Source organism: Taurulus bubalis (assembly GCF_910589615.1).
Source record: "Taurulus bubalis genome assembly, chromosome: 21".
Taxonomy (NCBI): Eukaryota; Metazoa; Chordata; class Actinopteri; order Perciformes; family Cottidae; genus Taurulus; species Taurulus bubalis.
Window position 1 is genome coordinate 12368464 of NC_136609.1, and position 21050 is coordinate 12389513.

Consider the following 21050-nt stretch of genomic DNA (forward strand, 5'->3'; position numbering starts at 1 on the left):
GAGACTGGGCTGAGGCTGAGACTGGACTGAGGCTGAGGCTGGGCTGAGGCTGAACTGAGGCTGAGCTGAGGCTGGGCTGAGGCTGGGCTGAGGCTGGGCTGAGGCTGGACTGAGACTGGGACTGATGCTGAGACTGGGCTGAGGCTGAGACTGAGGCTGGGCTAAGGCTGGGCTGAGGCTAGGACTGATGCTGAGGCGGGGCTGAGGCTGACAGCTTCTACACATTGACTGTGAGGATTTCCAGTGATCAGGAGAAGAAGAGGTTCACCAACGGGAGGCGGCACCACGGCTCCCGTTGATGAGAGCCCTCAGAAAGGAAAACCCAGAGCAGGAGGGAACCAGCACACTGAACCCCAGACTAGTTTCAGATCAGGACCTCAGGAATGATTCTGCTTCACAGACTCGGTGGTATCATCATGACAAATAGAGGAGTTGGTCATGGGGTCACATGACTAGTGCTCCACTAATGGTATAAGTGATGTCTGTTTGTTGAAGCATTGATGGCTCCATCACTCAGACTCACACAGATCCTCAGGAGGGTTGGAAACCTTCCAAAGGCTGTAGAGATCACAGTATCATGCAAGGTGAGAGATCCTGACCTCATACCCGTGTCATGTGACTGATGTCAGCTGATGAAGACTGATGTGTTTGACAGGGCTAGCAGGTGGACCTGGACTTAGTCTCAGGGACCAGTCCTGTTCCCTCTCTGTGGGTTCAGAAAGTGGCCTTAGTATCATGTCCCTTTGAAATCAAGTCAAATCAATCACATGATCAACCCCTGATCAACAGGAAAGGAGAAGAGAGAACAGAACCCAACAGGATGCTTGCAAAGGGTGACGTCTGACCTGAAAGCTTCCAATGCGTTGGCCTGTTCACATGCTACTACATCTGCAGCCGTGTGTGTGTCTCACTCTAAAGTGTGTGTCTCACTCTGAAGTGTGTGTCACAGAGCGGCAGTGTGTGTGTCTCACTCTAAAGTGCTGCTCACTGAGCGGCAGGCGGGCATCCAGCAGAATGGCTCTAGAGGGGAACTGCAGGTCAGACAGGAGGAACAGTTAAGACTCTTCCATGACCTCTGCTTCATGAGCATGATGACAAAAACAGAGAAAGCTTAAAGTTCTTTTCTCTTCTCTCCCATCTCAAACTCTTCGCTGAGGAGTAAAAGTTAACTCCTTCTTTAAACTTGGTCTCTTGTGAAAGTTGTTTAAACTACAGTAGGGCTGCAACAACGAATCGATAAAATCGATAAAAATCGATTAGCAAAAGTGTTGGCAACGAATTTCATTATTACGGCAGTCATAAAGTCGCGGAGAAAAAAAAAAAAGAGCGGAGCAGAGCAACTGGCCGCAAGCGTGTCTGAGATTGGAGTGAGACACTGAGAAATGCTGAGGTTGTGATCTTAGCAAAAATAGAACATCTTTGATGTGACGTTTCGAGTCTTGGCCAATCAGCGTTAAGATGTCTGCAGCGGCTTCATTTCCCTCAAACTTGTTTTTAATGGAAGCTAGTCAGCTTGCTATCACGTTAGCTAATGTGTTTGGGTTGTGTATTGTCGTTAAACTTCCGTTATGTTCCGTTACAGTTCAGTCTTGCTTGTAAAAAACCGTAACGTGGTGAAACATGCCGTAACCCCCCGGTCTGGTTCAGTTCACCAGTCACTCGTTAACGTTTAATCGGCTCACCGGAGGATCTGGCTGCAGGTTGTTTTTTTACTCAAAGTAGAATGAATCAAATCACGTAGTTGGGCTTAGCCAACAACGTGATTTCGTGGTCATAAGAGACCCAGAATGAAATAGTTTAAGGAAGAGGACTCTATATGCAGCGCAGCTTGATGCAGAGCTGAGATGAGGTGGAGCTGGGCCTGAAGGTTTCGGTCCAAACAGACGTGAGAGGAGCAGTGCAGCTTCCCTCTGTCCCAGTGTTTCATACATATTGATAAAGCAGGGCATGCTAAAGCAGCCTCTGCTCTAAGGAGATCAATTACAGTAAAAAGGGCTCACATTTGGCAGATGTAAAGCATACATGTGTATGTTTTTAGTGTTGGTCCATTTTTATTTTATTTTTTTAATTAACAGCTCAGGGATGTTCAAGGAGCAACCTGTTTGTGCTTTCTGAACATGTGTTGCACTGTGAATTTGCACTGTCACTTCTGTTTTTGAATAAAGGGTTGGAAATTAATGCATTTTAGATTTTTTGCTTTTTTATTCGATTAATCGAAAAAAATCAACCGATTAATCGATTATTAAAATAATCGTTAGTTGCAGCCCTAAACTACAGTCTTTAATCTTCTGCTGTCCACCTTTAACGCTCTGTGATGACGAACCTTTACACATTTAACGCTCTGTGATGACGAACCTTTACACATTTAACGCTCTGTGATGACGAACCTTTACACATTTAACGCTCTGTGATGACGAACCTTTAACGCTCTGTGATGACGAACCTTTAACGCTCTGTGATGACGAACCTTTAATGCTCTGTGATGACGAACCTTTAACGCTCTGTGATGACGAACCTTTAACGCTCTGTGATGACGAACCTTTAACGCTCTGTGATGACGAACCTTTAACGCTCTGTGATGACGAACCTTTAACGCTCTGTGATGACGAACCTTTACACATTTAACGCTCTGTGATGACGAACCTTTAACACTCTATGATGACGAACCTTTAACGCTCTGTGATGACGAACCTTTAACGCTCTGTGATGACGAACCTTTAACGCTCTGTGATGACGAACCTTTAATGCTCTATGATGACGAACCTTTAACGCTCTGTGATGACGAACCTTTAACGCTCTGTGATGACGAACCTTTAACGCTCTATGATGACGAACCTTTAACGCTCTGTGATGACGAACCTTTACACATTTACTGCTCTATGATGATGAACCTTTAATGCTCTGTGATGACGAACCTTTACACATTTACTGCTCTATGATGATGAACCTTTAATGCTCTGTGATGACGAACCTTTAATGCTCTATGATGACGAACCTTTAATGCTCTGTGATGACGAACCTTTAATGCTCTGTGATGACGAACCTTTAATGCTCTATGATGACGAACCTTTAATGCTCTATGATGACGAACCTTTAATGCTCTATGATGACGAACCTTTAATGCTCTATGATGACGAACCTTTAATGCTCTATGATGACGAACCTTTAATGCTCTGTGATGACGAACCTTTACACATTTAACGCTCTATGATGATGAACCTTTAATGCTCTATGATGACGAACCTTTAACGCTCTATGATGACGAACCTTTAACGCTCTATGATGACGAACCTTTAACGCTCTATGATGACGAACCTTTAACGCTCTATGATGACGAACCTTTAACGCTCTATGATGACGAACCTTTAACGCTCTATGATGACGAACCTTTAATGCTCTATGATGACGAACCTTTAACGTTCTATGATGACGAACCTTTAATGCTCTATGATGACGAACCTTTAACGCTCTATGATGACGAACCTTTAACGCTCTATGATGACAAACCTTTAAAGCTCTATGATGACGAACCTTTAATGCTCTGTGATGACGAACCTTTACACATTTAACGCTCTGTGATGACGAACCTTTAATGCTCTATGATGACGAACCTTTAATGCTCTGTGATGATGAACCTTTACACATTTAACGCTCTGTGATGACGAACCTTTACACATTTAACGCTCTGTGATGACGAACCTTTAACGCTCTGTGATGACGAACCTTTACACATTTAACGCTCTGTGATGACGAACCTTTAACGCTCTGTGATGACGAACCTTTACACATTTAACGCTCTGTGATGACGAACCTTTAACGCTCTATGATGACAAACCTTTAATGCTCTATGATGACGAACCTTTAATGCTCTGTGATGACGAACCTTTACACATTTAACGCTCTGTGATGATGAACCTTTAATGCTCTGTGATGACGAACCTTTACACATTTAACGCTCTATGATGATGAACCTTTAATGCTCTATGATGACGAACCTTTAACGCTCTATGATGACGAACCTTTAACGCTCTATGATGACGAACCTTTAACGCTCTATGATGACGAACCTTTAACGCTCTATGATGACGAACCTTTAACGCTCTATGATGACGAACCTTTAACGCTCTATGATGACGAACCTTTAACGCTCTATGATGACGAACCTTTAACGCTCTATGATGATGAACCTTTAATGCTCTATGATGACGAACCTTTAACGTTCTATGATGACGAACCTTTAATGCTCTATGATGACGAACCTTTAACGCTCTATGATGACGAACCTTTAACGCTCTATGATGACAAACCTTTAAAGCTCTATGATGACGAACCTTTAATGCTCTGTGATGACGAACCTTTACACATTTAACGCTCTGTGATGACGAACCTTTAATGCTCTATGATGACGAACCTTTAATGCTCTGTGATGATGAACCTTTACACATTTAACGCTCTGTGATGACGAACCTTTACACATTTAACGCTCTGTGATGACGAACCTTTAACGCTCTGTGATGACGAACCTTTACACATTTAACGCTCTGTGATGACGAACCTTTAACGCTCTGTGATGACGAACCTTTACACATTTAACGCTCTGTGATGACGAACCTTTAACGCTCTATGATGACAAACCTTTAATGCTCTATGATGACGAACCTTTAATGCTCTGTGATGACGAACCTTTACACATTTAACGCTCTGTGATGACGAACCTTTAACGCTCTGTGATGACGAACCTTTAATGCTCTATGATGACAAACCTTTACACCTTTAACGCTCTGTGATGACGAACTTTTAACGCTCTGTGATGACGAACCTTTACACATTTAACGCTCTATGATGACAAACCTTTACACCTTTAACGCTCTGTGATGACGAACCTTTACACCTTTACGCCTCTTTCTGCTTCTCCATGAAGGACAATAACACAATGAGCTGGTCCCTCTGCTTGGGGAAGTGTTTGAATACATGGCAGAGAGCTTACCTTCTCTAGTTGCTCTATACAGATGGTGTGGACCACGATCTTACAGGCAGCACACTTCCTTCGGCTGACTGACTTTTGCTAGAAAGAGAAAGAAGGAGAAGCTAAACAGTTTGGAAAAGGAAAATCACAGAAGCAGGCTTCAGGAACAAGGAGCAAAAGTGAAACAGTCTGTTCTTGACAGACAGTTTACAAATCATGAAAACAGTTGAATGAACATATGAGGAGGCAGTAAGCATCTCTGGCCACTGGGGGGCAGTCCTGTGCTGTGAAAGGAGCAGAGTCGACAGAGAGCAGCATGACATGAGCCCAGACGTGTGATGGGACACGAGTCATAAGAACATGAGTCAAATGAGGGCAGGATGTGAGCGTGTTTCATGAACAGTGGATCACAGACCTGACCTCCCTGATGAAGAACCTTATACTGACTCTTCATCAGGAGGAATGCACACTGGCTCAAGTCCACACTGATAACCACAAAAATACCCAAAGAATGCCTCATCGTTATTCAGCCTCTTGCAGAATCGTATGAAAAGTGTGAAGGTGTCTTTAAAGAGTGTTAGAGGGATCACCATGGCAACAGCATGGCAAGAGATAGGAAAGGAAACAAGAGCCATCTACGACCAAAATATAGCTTTCGCATTGGGAAGAGGCTGTGACCATGAATACCCTGTTTGACCCCATTTCTAATCATTACAGATCTTTATACTTCATTTCTACTCTCTACCAAGTTTACTGAATGAATGTAAATCATTTGTCACACGAGAGGTCAAAGGTCATAGACCAGAGTCAGAGGATGAATGGAGGAGGACATTCACACATGTTCAACATCCACATCAGCAGCTGAGCCACAGAGGACTCCATGTAGCTGTTGGTCATGTGACACCACGACTGAGTTTCATTGGTCTGGAACTCGGATGGAGTCGTTTCATTGGTGCAGACACTGAAGGAAAAGCTAGAGAGATGCAGACGTGGAGACGAGTAAAGACTCTTGTGATGAACTGAATGTTGTAGTAGTGTTGTTGAGCTACTCACCAGTGATCTGGCAATGCAGTGTTGCTCTCCCACATAGCAGCAGTCTCCAGACACACTGGCCTCAAACCAGATATGGTCTCCGTACACAGCCGACTCCTGCAGGACAGAGGTCGCTGATGTGAAGCCATGTGACCATTGACTGGACCTCCTTGGTGTGAGATCTACTGACAGAAGAGCCTCTAGGCAGCGCTGTCCTGCATCAGACTCACCGTCCAGTCCAAAGTGCTGCGGACGTCTGCCTCCGGGTCGCTCCTGTTCAGGGACGAGGCGCTGGGCTGGCAGGGCAGCTGGTGCAGGCCGGACTTAGCGATTGCTTTCCTGGAAACACAAAGAGACACAACATTGTCTTGCGATACCTGGACAGGTCACGTGCTCACACATCAACACAGAGATCCACCCGACTGGACTCCACTCACTTCTACTACCATGTGCTGCTGCTGGTTACGGCTTCCTGCATGAGCAGCTAATGCTAGTTGCTCAAGCTACAGCTGTCACACAGGAAGTGAAGCCACGTGTTTTTTATCTTTTATAGTTTCACAAATTTGAATCAACGGCTAAATGTGAACCCTGGACAAACGTTTCCAATGATTCCACTGAGACAGCGGCTGAATCTCAAAGATGCATGGAAGCAACAGAGAGTCCATCAGGAAGAACAAAGATAAGCAGCTTCCTCCAGACCGCAAGAGCGAGTCGCAGATAAAGAGCTTCTTATCAATCATTTGGATTTCCTCCATTTTGACATGTCGCAGATTGTAATATCTTTCATTTTTATTACGTGATCAAACGTTGTTAAACAGGCGAGAGGAATGAAAAGAACCAATCGTGGTCATGGAGATCTAAAGGGTTCATCCCCTGGGAGCTCGATCGTCCTAACCAATCAAAACCACACTGTGCGTTACTGTGACATGTCTGCGGGACGCTAAGGGAGAGGTCAGAGGTCAGAGGGACGCCACAAATAGAACATCCCCAACAGATATGACCGCTACGTTTCAAGACAACCGTCATCCTGTGACTTAAGTATGAAATTGTATGAAGAGTTCCAGCTCGACTAACGATGAGCACCAAACGCAGCATGTGGATGCTACGTTTGGTGCTATAAGACAGCTGTCTTTAGCATCAAACGTAGCATAAGACAGCTGTCTTTAGCATCAAACGTAGCATAAGACAGCTGTCTTTAGCATCAAATGTAGCATAAGACAGCTGTCCTTTAGCACCAAACGTAGCATGTGGATGCTACGTTTGGTGCTATAAGACAGCTGTCTTTAGCATCAAACGTAGCATAAGACAGCTGTCTTTAGCATCAAATGTAGCATAAGACAGCTGTCCTTTAGCACCAAACGTAGCATGTGGATGCTACGTTTGGTGCTATAAGCCAGCTGTCTTTAGCATCAAACGTAGCATAAGACAGCTGTCCTTTAGCACCAAACGTAGCATAAGACAGCTGTCTTTAGCATCAAACGGAGCATAAGACAGCTGTCCTTTAGCACCAAACGTAGCATGTAGATGCTACGTTTGGTGCTATAAGACAGCTGTCTTTAGCATCAAACGTAGCATAAGACAGCTGTACTTGGGCATCAAACGTAGCATAAGACAGCTGTCCTATAGTCCGTTACCACCAAACTTTAAACACGGGGAAGCCACTAAAAACTCCCCATGGACTCCGGTCCCACTGCTGCGTCATGTGAAATGTTGTGTTAGACACATTGTGTTAGGTCGTTTTGATTTACTAATTAATTACTACTAGTTACTGTAGCACATTATTGTATGTTTTGTACATTAATGAAATGTAATTATAATAACTGTCCATTATATATTCCCTTCTCCACGTCCCAGCGTCGCTCTGGAGGATAACCAGCGTGAGCACCAGGGTCTGGTTCCCTCCCTCTGGGACACACAGGTGTGTGTAGGTGTGTGTGTGTGTGTGTGTGTGTGTGTGTGTGTGTGTGTGTGTGTGTGTGTGTGTGTGTGTGTGTGTGTGTGTGTGTTACATACGACAGGAAGTTTCCCCATGTATCCAGATAAGGATCATAGTGCATGGTTTCCTCTGGTGGAGAGCAGCTCTTCTGGAGCGTGGACCCAGAGGAGGACTCGTGTGTCTCAGCGCTCAGACCCAGCAGACCCGGGCTGGTCCTGGCGGTCCGGATCTGCTTAGTCCACTGAACTTGACTTGACCTTCGACGGTTACTACGACCATAAACGGCGTGACCCGTTTCACTGCTCTGAAACACAGAGTCAGCTGGAAGGAGGTGGGAGGAGTTTCGTCTCAGACAGCGGGGAGGGCGGAGCAAGGGGCGGGGCGTGATGGTCTCCATCTTGACTGCCGGGGGTAAGTGCATCCGAGCTGCAGGCCTGGAGCTTACAGGTGTGTTCTCCACTTCTTCATCGCTCCCTTCCTCTCCATCTGATTCTGAACAGGAACATGAGGGGTTCTCCAGGTGCTCCTCGCTCCCCTCCGCTCCTCTGCCCATCTGGACGACACTCGCAAGTAACATGGAGGACCCGAGTAAAGGAGGTTCAATCGACTTGACTTTAGGACGTGGATGTCGCACCGCCATCCCTCGATGTGCGCAGGCCGAGGCTCCTCTTCCTCTCTGGCCGCTGGCCACCAGTAAGCCCACACTGGGGCGCCGGCGCTGCTCCGCACACACCGGGGGTAAGCCCACAGAGGAGCGTCTGGACTGCAGTAGCGCCGCAGAGGGCAGCCCGGCTCCAGAGCGCCTCCTGGCCTTGCTGGTCTGAAGCGCAGCCGGCTGACGCGCTGCCGCCGGAGGCTTCGGCCGCTTCTGCCGGAGGCTTCGGCCGCTTCTGCCGGCGGCGGAAAGGCCGCTGGAAGAAGAACTCCATCATTGCAATACGACTAAACTGATATGTAGTAAAGTATTATCTGATAGGCGGCTCAAGGTGAAAGGTCAGCTCTCAGTCAGAGGATGGTGGATGGTATCCATGGTGATCGTGCAGCTCCTCTCTTCAGTCCTCCTTTAGAAAAGCTCGCTTTATTAAATGTGTTCCCTAAATGACATGAACAGAGAGAACAGTTTCCACAAACCTTTCCTTCCTTCTAAGTTATGAATCATGCTTCAATACTACAACACTAGAACAGAATGTACATTCAGCTGTTTAACTAGCTCCATGGCTCCCTGGTGCAGTGCTGCTTCAGCCCCCAGCCTCTCTCCACACCTCTTCCTCCACACAAGTCTTACTTTCAAAGCTTTCAGTGGATTCAAACTATTTGTTCATGTAGATCAGAAGCTTCAAAGCACTCGTGTTGTCACACCATTTCATTTACACAACTTATAAAAGCACCTGTGGAGGCTGCATGAACCATGTGATGCTCACTCACTCATCAGCTTTAGCCCCCTTTAGCTCATTTAGCCTCTTTTAGCCTCATTTAGCCTCCTTTAGCTCTTTTAGCTCATTTAGCCTCTCTTAGCTCATTTAGCCTCCTTTAGCGCATTTAGCCTCTTTTAGCTCTTTTAGCTCTTTTAGCCTCATTTAGCCTCTTTTAGCTCATTTAGCCTCTTTTAGCCTTGTTTGCTGCATCTATTGATGTATTTCATTGGATTGCATCTGTAAGCTATTGTGTTGTACTGTAGTGTTTGCTCAAGCATTGTATTGATAATACATACATACACAGTCAATATATATATATTAAACTAATTCAGATGTCCTCATAATGTAGGATCAGTTTAGTGTCATTACGTCATTGACGTGCTCCACCTGAAGTAGGCTTGGGCTGCCTCCTGTGACATCTGTCCCTTCTCCAGGAACCAGAACCATTTACCTGCAGACAACTACCACAAGCCTGGCTACTGCTGCTAACTAGCATACAGACAGGATGGATCAGCTCTTCCTCGTGGGTCTGGATGAGCAGAAGTCCAGCTGAGTCTGAAAGGATCTCCTCATGCCGTCGCCAGCAGAAGCTAAAGATGCGTTGAGAAAGCTCTTTGTCATGACTCTATAAATGTCATGCTGACATGTATTACGTTATTATTTGTTTCAGGTTCAAATTAGAATGAATGGAAAGTTGATTTGTATAGAACACAACTTGCGTCACTACATCACCAGGGGAACGGAGTGTAGCAGGGCCCTGGGTCTTGTTGGAAGGTAGCCTATGAACAAATACCTCATGAGACAGACAGGAAGCTCCATGCATGAGACTGAGGTGAGCATAGTACAGCAGCGATGACTCATCCTGTCAGTCGTGTGAACCATGAAGCCTCGGGCCCTGAAAGGGACACTGCGTGGGAAGTCTTCAGTAGCTCCGTCCCGTATCGCCCATCAGTTTACAGTAAAACCATCAAAGAGGAGTTTCAACACACAACTGACAGGAAACCAGAGGAGCGAGTGAAGATGCAGACCACAGCACCACACCGAGACTCAAAGAGACCGGGTCTGTGGTGGGATCAGTTACTGACTCCCAGGGCCTGAAAGCATGTGAAGTAGACAAAAGACTCCTGGTTTCACATGGAAGGAGTGATCCCTGTTACAATCTGGATGACCTAAACGCCTGCTATAGGGAGGTTAATGGTTCTTCCAGTGACGATGAAGAACCCCAACAGCAGCCTTCATGAATACTCACAGGACTGCGAGGACTTTACCAGCTGCATGCCTCCCAAGATGCACCAGGGTAAATAAATAAGGCACACATACAAGGAAAGGCATGGCGGCTATATGTACACGTGCAATACACACTCCGTTCAAAGTGAAAGGAAAGGAGCCAGAGTAAATGATTATCAAATCAAAGGAATTGGATAGATTGAAAATGAGAGTACCAAATGAATTAAATAGAAATAGGATAGACCAGAAATATAGTTGGAGTGCAGCAATGAGTCTTGCTGCTGCAGCGCCGCCTGCCAGCCTCCCCTACATTCCTTATGGCCGTTATCAGGTCGTGATGCTCCTCGGCCAGAGATCCAGCAGATCTGTCCTCAGGTTGTCCTCTTTGTTTTGATGCTTTTAATGGTTTCATGTGAAGCACTCACACAATCGCCTTGTTGTTGAAATGTGCTCTAGAATTAAACTTGCCTTGCCTTTGTGAGCACAGGGTTAATGGGGCGCTCAGGGAACATGTATTTTTAGTCTTTGGCCCAAGAGAGTTCCAGAGGAGCGTGTGCTCATGAATAGTCACCAACACCATTACTATGGCCCACGTGAAGTGGTTCCAGTCACCTCCATAGCCCCTTAGTTTCAAGCTCTAGCTTTTCCGAACCAGTTGGTGATAGAGGTCTTGCTGCTAGCTAGCTTCAGCTAAGCCCAGGTTCCAGGAACAGTAGTTCAGCAAAAGGCTGTTTGAGGGTCATGACCACCACAGAGGAAGTAATACAACACCACCGCTTGTGTCATTCATAAACTACAGTCCAGTGATTGGTCAGCAAGATAATAGAAGCACGGTTGACATCTTGTACTGGCCATTATGTTGTCCAATAAGGCTGATACACATGATCAGATTTTCATGAACTCTTAAATATCAATGTCAGCCTCACAAAACTCGTCAGGTTATAATTAGTTTAAATTATGTTTCATCTGATTCTTCCATATCCAGCCCTCCTTCCCCTTAACAACTGGATGATGACTGTGTGTGTGTGTGTGTGTGTGTGTGTGTGTGTGTGTGTGTGTGTGTGTGTGTGTGTGTGTGTGTGTGTGTGTGTGTGTGTGTGTGTGTACTGAGACATAAGTAATAATAATGTGCATATGGATGTGGGTAGACATCTAGTCTCTTGTTACCACACAGACTGCAGTGAAGAGAGCAGAGCTCCTTTAAAAGACAGACGCTGAAGCCTCAACCACACAAGAGGTGCACGACTCGTCTACTAATACTTTCACTAGAGGACTGACTCCTGCTTGAATGTATAGTGTTGCTCACCAACATGCCCTGAAGGGGCTGGACAGGAAGCACAACCAGGATGTGGGCTCAAAAGGGTCCGTCCCCTTGAGAGCGAGACAACAGCCAGCAGATGTTCTTCGATATGTCTTTATTAGGAAATGTGTGCAATGTTGACATTGTTTCTTAAAGATGACACACAGCCTCTTTTGAATTAAGTCTGGGTATTGTATCTGAATATGGATGGCGGGGTGATGCAGGAAGGCTGCAGTCATCAAAGCACGAGGAGTCATCCTCTGGAGAACCTGAGTACTTTGGTGTGTCCATCCGTCTACACACATAGCTTTTCATCAGCTGGACGACGACACCCCAGAGTCACGTCACTGATGACGGGCCACACTTTGGATAAGGTTACGTTGAGGAGAGGTAGAAAGACTAGAGGCTGAGTAAAGATAAGAGACGTTGGTAGTCATAGCTACAATATTAATCATCAGTCATGCTTTAAACAAAACAGCGTTGACTGTTGGTCGGAAACAGGAAACAACAGTTATATAACAACGTCACCTGACTTCCCACTCTTTCATTAAGCTGTCATTGGTCAGGCTAGGACACACTGGGCGTGCTGGTCATGTGAAGCATGTCAGCACACGGACGAGGCTGTTTGTCTGCTGAGGATAGTCCTGACCTTTCTTCTATCACACCATAATACATGCCAAGTTCACAGGAAGCTGGCCTGAGGTCCATAGCAGACAATGACTGAGTCCATCATACACAAACAACCTATTGAATGAATACATATCTGTGTCAATCAATGACTGCAGGTGTACAGCATCTGTGATGCTAGAGAGAGCTGGAGACAGCAAGAGAGTCCTGAAGTTCGCAGACGACACAGCGGTCATCGGCCTCATCAGGACCGGTGACGAGTCTGCGTGCAGACGGGAGGTTGAACGGCTGGCCCTCTGGTGTGGTGAGAACCACCTGGAGCTGAACAAGCTGTGGAGATGGCAGTGGTCTTCAGTAGGAGCCCCCCAACACTGCCCCCCTCACCATACACAACAGCCCTGTTTCTGCGGTGGAGACCTTCAGGTTTGTGGGATCCACAATCTCCCGGGACCTGAAGTGGGCCTCCAACATCAACACCATCTGCAAAAAGGCCCAGCAGAGGCTGTACTGCCTGACCCAGTTCAGGAAGTACAACCTGCCTCAGGAGCTGCTGATCCTGTTCTACTCCGCCATCATCCAGTCTGTCCTCTGTTCTTCATCACTGTTTGGATCACCAAACAGAACAGACAGACGACAACGAATAGTCAGGTCTGCAGAGAGAACTATTGGTTCCAGTCTGCCCTCCATCCTGGACTAGTACACCTCCAGAGTCAGGAAGCGATCTGGAAAGATCACTGTAGACCAGGGGTGTCAAACTCATTTTCACCCCGGGCCACATCAGCATCATGGTCGTCCTCAAAGGGCCGGTTGTAACTGTAACACTGCATACATTTAACTCCTCCCGAACATCATGTATGTAAGAAATTTGCTTACATACATTTTTACATTCATATAAATGCATGTACACCATTTTTACACTTGAATAAACAATAATCTAATAGAAAGACAGTCAGTCTTTGTAGAAAGACAGTCAGTACACTGTAAAAAGACAGTCAGTCTTTGTAGAAAGACAGTCAGTCTTTGTATTAGATTATTGTTTATTCAAGTGTAAAAATAGTGTACATGCATTTATATAAATGTAAAAATGTATGTAAGCAAATTTCTCTGTTACTATGACAGAAATCCATTTAATTTAGGGTTAAGAAACCCACATTGCTAAATTATAATAAATATACAATTACATATCGCTACATAGTGATAGAGAGGGCTAGATAGTGCTACATAGTGATAGAGAGGGCTAGATAGTGCTACATAGTGCTACATAGTGCTACATAGTGATAGAGAGGGCTAGATAGTGCTACATAGTGATAGAGAGGGCTAGATAGTGCTACATAGTGCTACATAGTGCTACATAGTGATAGAGAGGGCTAGCAAGCTGAAGGGAAAACTAAAGAGTGGCAAACATCTCTTGAATAAGTAACCAGCTCAGGTTGACTTCCTGAGAGGAGGAATAAAGAGGTGTTGTTGTCACTACGCATGAGCAGGTGTAGGTGTGTGTGTGTGTCTGTGTGTGTGTCTGTGTGTGTGTGTGTGTGTGTGTGTGTGTGTGTGTGTGTGTGTGTGTGTGTGTGTGTGTGTGTGTGTGTGTGTGTGTGTGTGTGTGTGTGTGTGTGTGTGTGTTTTGCCATACACAGCTCTGTGCTGTTGGGTTAAATATTTACATGTGAAATAGTGCAGTGCTATGCAAAGACACAGACTCAGAAGCAATGTGGTGTTCCTCTATCGGGTGAGACCAAACACAGCGCATTGTCTCTGTTCACCTGTTCACCTGTTCACCTGTTCACCTGTTCACGCAGCAGGCAGGGTGATACGTGATTAAGGACAAACTGCCTGTAGAGTCTCTCCCAAACTGATACCCACCTATACCTCTGCTTCTCCCACTGCTCCGCTGATGCCTCTCTACATCTGTGGTTCTGTAGTTTGGCTGAATAGAAACTAGTTGGAGTAACACTGCTCCTACGCCTCCCGCTCTCTGTAAACTGTTGACGGGACACCTTGAATGTCACGCAACCGAGACAAACACCTGTTCTAGAATAACCATGCTGAACACACCCCTCTTTCGTTCAGAGTTCCCGGTAAAAGCCCTATGCACACATGCACTGCATTCAGGGAACAGCTCACCATCACATATGCCATGAACAAAAGACGACGATTATTTGTGATAGAACAATCTTTAGTAGTGCCAATGTTCTTGTAATGTGTTTATAAAGATTTTATGAAGATGTTTTATCTAAGGTTTTCTTATGTTTATGTTCCCTAACATGTCCGACCTTTACTATCCTGACTTGTGTCCGTTTACCACTAGCGGTGTTTTTTTTCAGCCCCTTTTCAGAGTTACTCTTTTACGTGTAATGAAGATCAATCAGAGCACAGTATTTTCACAAACTTTAAATTGTGTCTGGAGACCAATCGTATGCATTTGTGATGTCATCGGTCTTGTGATTGGTTCACTGCTTTAATTTCTTTGTTGTGTTTTATGTTCATATATATATATATATATATATATATATATATATATATATATATATATATATATATATATATACACACAGCTGAACCGACACTTTCCCTGCAGCGTGCCACGGCCTCCAGGAGGACGCCAACAGCACACACCCTGCATATTGAGTCCTGTCCAGTACAGGAACTAAAGTATTCCTGGCAGTGAACATAATCAGCCAGCAGTTTGGTTTGCTCCAACACATAAATGGCAAAAAGTGTGGAGGAGACAGGAGTGGCTGGTGAAGGCATGCAGGCATTACAGAGACCTGTCTGTCTCTACATGGAGCTGTGTGTTCAGTCCACACACACACACACACACACACACACACACACACACACATACGCACACACGCACACGCACACGCACACGCACACACACACACACACACACACGCACACACACTAGTCTTGCTCAGCATAATCCCAGCACCTCTGTTCACAGTGCCTGTGTGAGGACAGGGTGAACAGTAGTACTACCCTACATAGTGAGGTATTCTCTCATAGCATGTTAGTACTAATGTTAGTACTAACATTAGTACTAACACTAGTACTAGTGTTAGTACTAATGTTAGTACTAACACTAGTACTAACACTAGTACTAGTGTTAGTACTAGTGTTAGTACTAACACTAGTACTAACACTAGTACTAGTGTTAGTACTAGTGTTAGTACTAGTGTTAGTACTAACATTAGTACTAACACTAGTACTAGTGTTAGTACTAACACTAGTACTAACACTAGTACTAGTGTTAGTACTAGTGTTAGTACTAGTGTTAGTACTATGTTAGTACTAATGTTAGTACTAGTGTTAGTACTAGTGTTAGTACTATGTTAGTACTAATGTTAGTACTAGTGTTAGTACTATGTTAGTACTAATGTTAGTACTAGTGTTAGTACTAGTGTTAGTACTATGTTAGTACTAATGTTAGTACTAGTGTTAGTACTAGTACTAGTACTAACACTAGTACTAATGTTAGTACTAAAGTTAGTACTAGTGCCTCAAAGCTCTAACCCGACCCAACAGGTGAACAAGGCCATGCTATATCGACCTCACCTCACCTTCATCTTCATCTGACTTTCACTCAGACAGCAAACCTGCCAAAATGTTCAAGTATCACTTGAAAAGGGAACTTCCAGTTTTGTCTTCCACGGATAGTGTGAGACATGTGCACACTGTAAGGCGGTCATAGTTATATCATTACCATTCTCACTTCCTGCATAGATGAAGGAATGTTCCTTCTCTGGCTGAGAGGCCATGTCGGTCCATATCGTCTTGTTGAGACTCAACGCAGCACTGCACCAGCTCACTAGTTCACCTCTTTACTTGACTACTTTCTTTGGAAACATTTTAAGAATGGTGAATATGATTATTTATCCTCAAAAGAAGTTTACAAAGCAAAAAATAAGAGAGCCAACCTGAGAAAGGAGGAGAAAGTTATCCATCCATACGCCACTCGTGTTCTCTTCTGTCTCTACAGAGCGCACGCTAAACTGTGGTGGACTGTGACTGCTAGTGAAATGCAGAGGGGGAGGAGGAGGAGAGAGAGAGAGAGAGAAGGAGGAGGAGGGGGAGGGGGAGGAGAGAGAGGAGGAGGAGGGGGAGGGAGAGAGAGAGAGAGAGAGAGGAGGAGGGGGAGGGGGAGGGGGAGGAGAGAGAGGAGGAGGAGGGGGAGGGAGAGAGAGAGAGAGAGAGAGGAGGAGGAAGGGGAGGGAGAGGGGGAGGAGGAGGAGAGAGGAGGAGGAGGAGTAGGAGGAGGGAGAGAGAGAGGAGGATGAGAGAGATAGAGAGGGGGAGGAGGAGGAGAGAGGAGGAGGAGGAGTAGGAGGAGGGAGAGAGAGAGGAGGATGAGAGAGATAGAGAGGGGGAGGAGGAGGAGAGAGGAGGAGGAGGAGTAGGAGGAGGGAGAGAGAGAGGAGGAGGAGAGAGATAGAGAGGGGGAGGAGGAGGAGAGAGGAGGAGGAGGAGTAGGAGGAGGGAGAGAGAGAGGAGGATGAGAGAGATAGAGAGGGGGAGGAGGAGGGGGAGAGAGGAGGGGGAGTAGGAGGAGGAGGGAGAGAGAGAGGAGGATGAGAGAGATAGAGAGGGGGAGGAGGAGGAGAGAGGAGGAGGAGGAGTAGGAGGAGGGAGAGAGAGAGGAGGATGAGAGAGATAGAGAGGGGGAGGAGGAGGGGGAGAGAGGAGGGGGAGTAGGAGGAGGAGGGAGAGAGAGAGGAGGATGAGAGAGATAGAGAGGGGGAGGAGGAGGAGAGAGGAGGAGGAGGAGTAGGAGGAGGGAGAGAGAGAGGAGGATGAGAGAGATAGAGAGGGGGAGGAGGAGGAGAGAGGAGGAGGAGGAGTAGGAGGAGGGAGAGAGAGAGGAGGATGAGAGAGATAGAGAGGGGGAGGAGGAGGGGGAGAGAGGAGGGGGAGTAGGAGGAGGAGGGAGAGAGAGAGGAGGATGAGAGAGATAGAGAGGGGGAGGAGGAGGAGAGAGGAGGAGGAGGAGTAGGAGGAGGGAGAGAGAGAGGAGGATGAGAGAGATAGAGAGGGGGAGGAGGAGGGGGAGAGAGGAGGGGGAGTAGGAGGAGAGAGAGAGGAGGAGGAGGGGGCGAGAGAGAGAGAGAAAGACACTGGGAGAGAGAGAGAGAGACACACACACTGGGAGAGAGAGACACTGGGAGGAGAGAGAGAGAGACACTGGGAGAGAGAGAGAGAGAGAGAGAGAGAGAGAAAGACACTGGGAGAGAGAGACACTGGGAGGGAGAGAGAGAGACACTGGGAGAGAGAGAGAGAGAAAGACACTGGGAGAGAGAGAGAGACACACACACACACTGGGAGGGAGAGAGAGAGACACTGGGAGAGAGAGAGAGAGAAAGACACTGGGAGAGAGAGAGAGAGAGAGAGAGACACTGGGAGGAGAGAGAGAGAGACACTGGGAGAGAGAGAGAGAGAGACACTGGGAGAGAGAGAGAGAGAAAGACACTGGGAGAGAGAGAGAGAGAGAGACACTGGGAGAGAGAGAGAGAGAAAGACACTGGGAGAGAGAGAGAGACACTGGGAGGAGAGAGAGAGAGACACTGGGAGAGAGAGAGAGAGAGACACTGGGAGAGAGAGAGAGAGAAAGACACTGGGAGAGAGAGACACTGGGAGGGAGAGAGAGAGAGAGAAAGACACTGAGAGAGAGAGGACTAAAATAACTGGCTGTACTTCCTCGTCAAGCTGAGCTAAAAACAGAAAGACAAATGTTCAAATGAAACTGAAGAGAAAGAGGAAACGAATAGAACGATAGAGTTAGGCCACACCCCCTTTCTTCAGCCAACTGCTCAGGTCTGATTTACATAAACAAGACATGTGATTTACATAAACTAGAGATGTGATTTACATAAACTAGACATGTGATTTACATAAACTAGACCTGTGATTTACATAAACTAGACCTGTGATTTACATAAACTAGAGATGTGATTTACATAAACTAGAGATGTGATTTACATAAACTAGACCTGTGATTTACATAAACTAGACCTGTGATTTACATAAACTAGAGATGTGATTTACATAAACTAGACCTGTGATTTACATAAACTAGACCTGTGATTTACATAAACTAGAGATGTGATTTACATAAACTAGAGATGTGATTTACATAAACTAGACCTGTGATTTACATAAACTAGACCTGTGATTTACATAAACTAGACCTGTGATTTACATAAACTAGAGATGTGATTTACATAAACTAGAGATGTGATAAAGCTGCAGCGTGTGCTGTGGACACAGCCTGGAGGAGAGCATTCCTGTCCTGCAGACATCAGTCCACCTGACAGCAGGCCGAGGTGGACTCTGTTCACGGGCACCGCTTTGATCCTTCTCTCATGGGATCAGATCCCTCCAGCGTGCAGCAGCTGGGCCTCATGGGACGGAGGACCACGTGAAGGGTCAGTAAGCACCCTGAGCCTGAGACCACGATGTCCTGGTCTAGGTAGCGGATCGCCTCTCTGTACTCTAGGTAATGAGCACCATCGTGTCCCATAAGAAAAGCTTAAATATAAAAGCCTTGTGTTGAAGGGAGACCTGATGCGTACAGAAACAAGAGCAGCGTGAAACCACAGCGATGCCGGACAGGTCCATGCTTTTTAGATCCTCATCACAGGGAAGTCCCTCAGACCTTCAGGACCAGGAGACCAGGTCTCAGCAGGATTATACAGCGTGCAGAGCAGATGGAGCCAGTGGATCAGAGTTTGATCCACTGGCTCCACCTGCTGGCCAGCAGCAGCTGCCACACGGGTTCAGGTAGAGCACCACTATCTCAGGCTTACCTCCTGGTGAAGAGCTTGAGTCCGGTGAAAGACCTGGAGCAGCCGGTCAGCATGTCGGTCTCATCCTCCACCCAGACGGTTGGCGAGGAAGAGGAGGGTGTGAGCAGGATGGAGGAGGAAGGCAGAGAGGAGGTGGAGGAGGAGGATGCAGAGCTGAAGTCTCCAGCGGCTCCTGGTACCAGGAGGGACCCTGCTCCTGTTCTTTCCCTGGGTGGCTCTTCCCACGGCTGCTCAGGACCAGAGCCCTCCAGACCAGGTTCTGGTCCCGCCTCGCCGTCCATGACAGCGACGTGGTTCAGTTCCTGGGCTCTTGCCCTCAGCCCGGTCACATCTGGGTGTGCTAACGTCTCTACAAGTCCCTCAAGGACTTCAGTCCTGGACGTCCCTGGGACCAGAGCCCTGAGCTGGCTTCTTAAGGCCTTCAGGTGAGCACCACGCTGCAGAGGGGAGCTTCTGTGTCAGCGTGACGTCGGTTTGATACCCCACTGCAGTCCTGTGAAGCTCTCAGGAGGAAGTCTGACCGAAGACCAGCAGACCAGAGACCAGCTGACTCAGAGACTCAAGTCCATTTAAAGAAGTCTGCAGCAGGACTGCCCTGGGCTCCACAGCTAGACCCACACAGGACCCGCCTCAGAGGAAGCACACACACACACACTGCTACACGCGCACACACTCTGCTACACACACTCTGCTACACACACTCTGCTACACACACTCTGCTACACACACTGCACATCAGGACCAACTGGTTGACGCATGACAGGCGTGTTCAAACACAGAGAACTACACTCAGGGAATGACTGCACTAGGACTACAAACATGGCTGCCCTCAGAGCTACAAGTCAATAATCCACATGCCAAAGGTCACACAAGGTGTGTGTGTGTGTTTGTGTGTGTGTGTGTGTGTGTGTGTGTGTGTGTGTGTGTGTGTGTGTGTGTGTGTGTGTGTGAGAGATTAGTGAGTCCTGAGAGACATAATCCTCTGCCCTTCCCTCCATGTGTCCACCCTGCAGCACAAGTCCACTGTTCCCTCTCTTCTGCTTCTTCTTCTGCTTCTGCTGCTTCTTCTTCTTCTTCCTCCCCCTCTTCTCCTTCTTCTTCTTCTTCTTCTTCTTCTTCTGCTTCTTCCTCCTCTTCTTCTTCTTCTTCTGCTTCTTCCTCTTCTTCTTCTTCCTCCTCCTCCTCGCTCAGTTCAGACTGCTTCCTCTCCTCGTCCTCCTCTCCCGGTCTCTTCTGGTGTGTGTTCTGGCTCAGTGAAGCTACACATTGACACACACACTGAGCAGCACGCTGCACACACACACGTCTTGGTAAACACACACTGATCCTGAGCTACCCGTCCGGCTGAAACCAGGAAGTGGATAATGACTACAATCAGGGCCTCCCTGTTAGCTGCCCTGCACATGCCTGACTGGAACTCCCTCTGACTGACTGCACTGTTCATTGTGTTCAGACCCAGAGATATTCACTCCACTATGTGTGCACATATGTATTATGCATATACCAGAGATATTCACTCCACTATGTGTGCACAGATATATTATGTAAATACACACATAGATGCACACACACTTCAACATAGAGCTTTACAGAGGCGGTAGCCGGCTCAGTTTTAAAGTAACCACGAAGGAATCCATTGGTACTTCACCAAGGTGCTTGAGATAGATAAGGCCACAACTGTGTGTGTGTGTGTGTGTGTGTGTGTGTGTGTGTGTGTGTGTGTGTGTGTGTGTGTGTGTGTGTGTGTGCG

General features: G+C 46.7%; 1 protein-coding gene across 1 annotated transcript in view; it reads right to left on the reverse strand.

Annotated features, from left to right (window-relative positions):
* Positions 1-8866, reverse strand: part of LOC306752689 (diacylglycerol kinase zeta-like) — a gene marked incomplete at its 5' end in the record, with an annotated part of 54019 nt that extends 45153 nt beyond the window's left edge. Inside the window, 6 exon segments of the mRNA XM_079236483.1 lie at positions 972-1031; positions 4988-5065; positions 6020-6115; positions 6229-6337; positions 8012-8803; positions 8805-8866. Coding sequence (XP_079092609.1) covers positions 972-1031; positions 4988-5065; positions 6020-6115; positions 6229-6337; positions 8012-8803; positions 8805-8866 — 1197 coding nt within the window.
* Positions 8867-21050: the final 12184 nt, after the last annotated feature.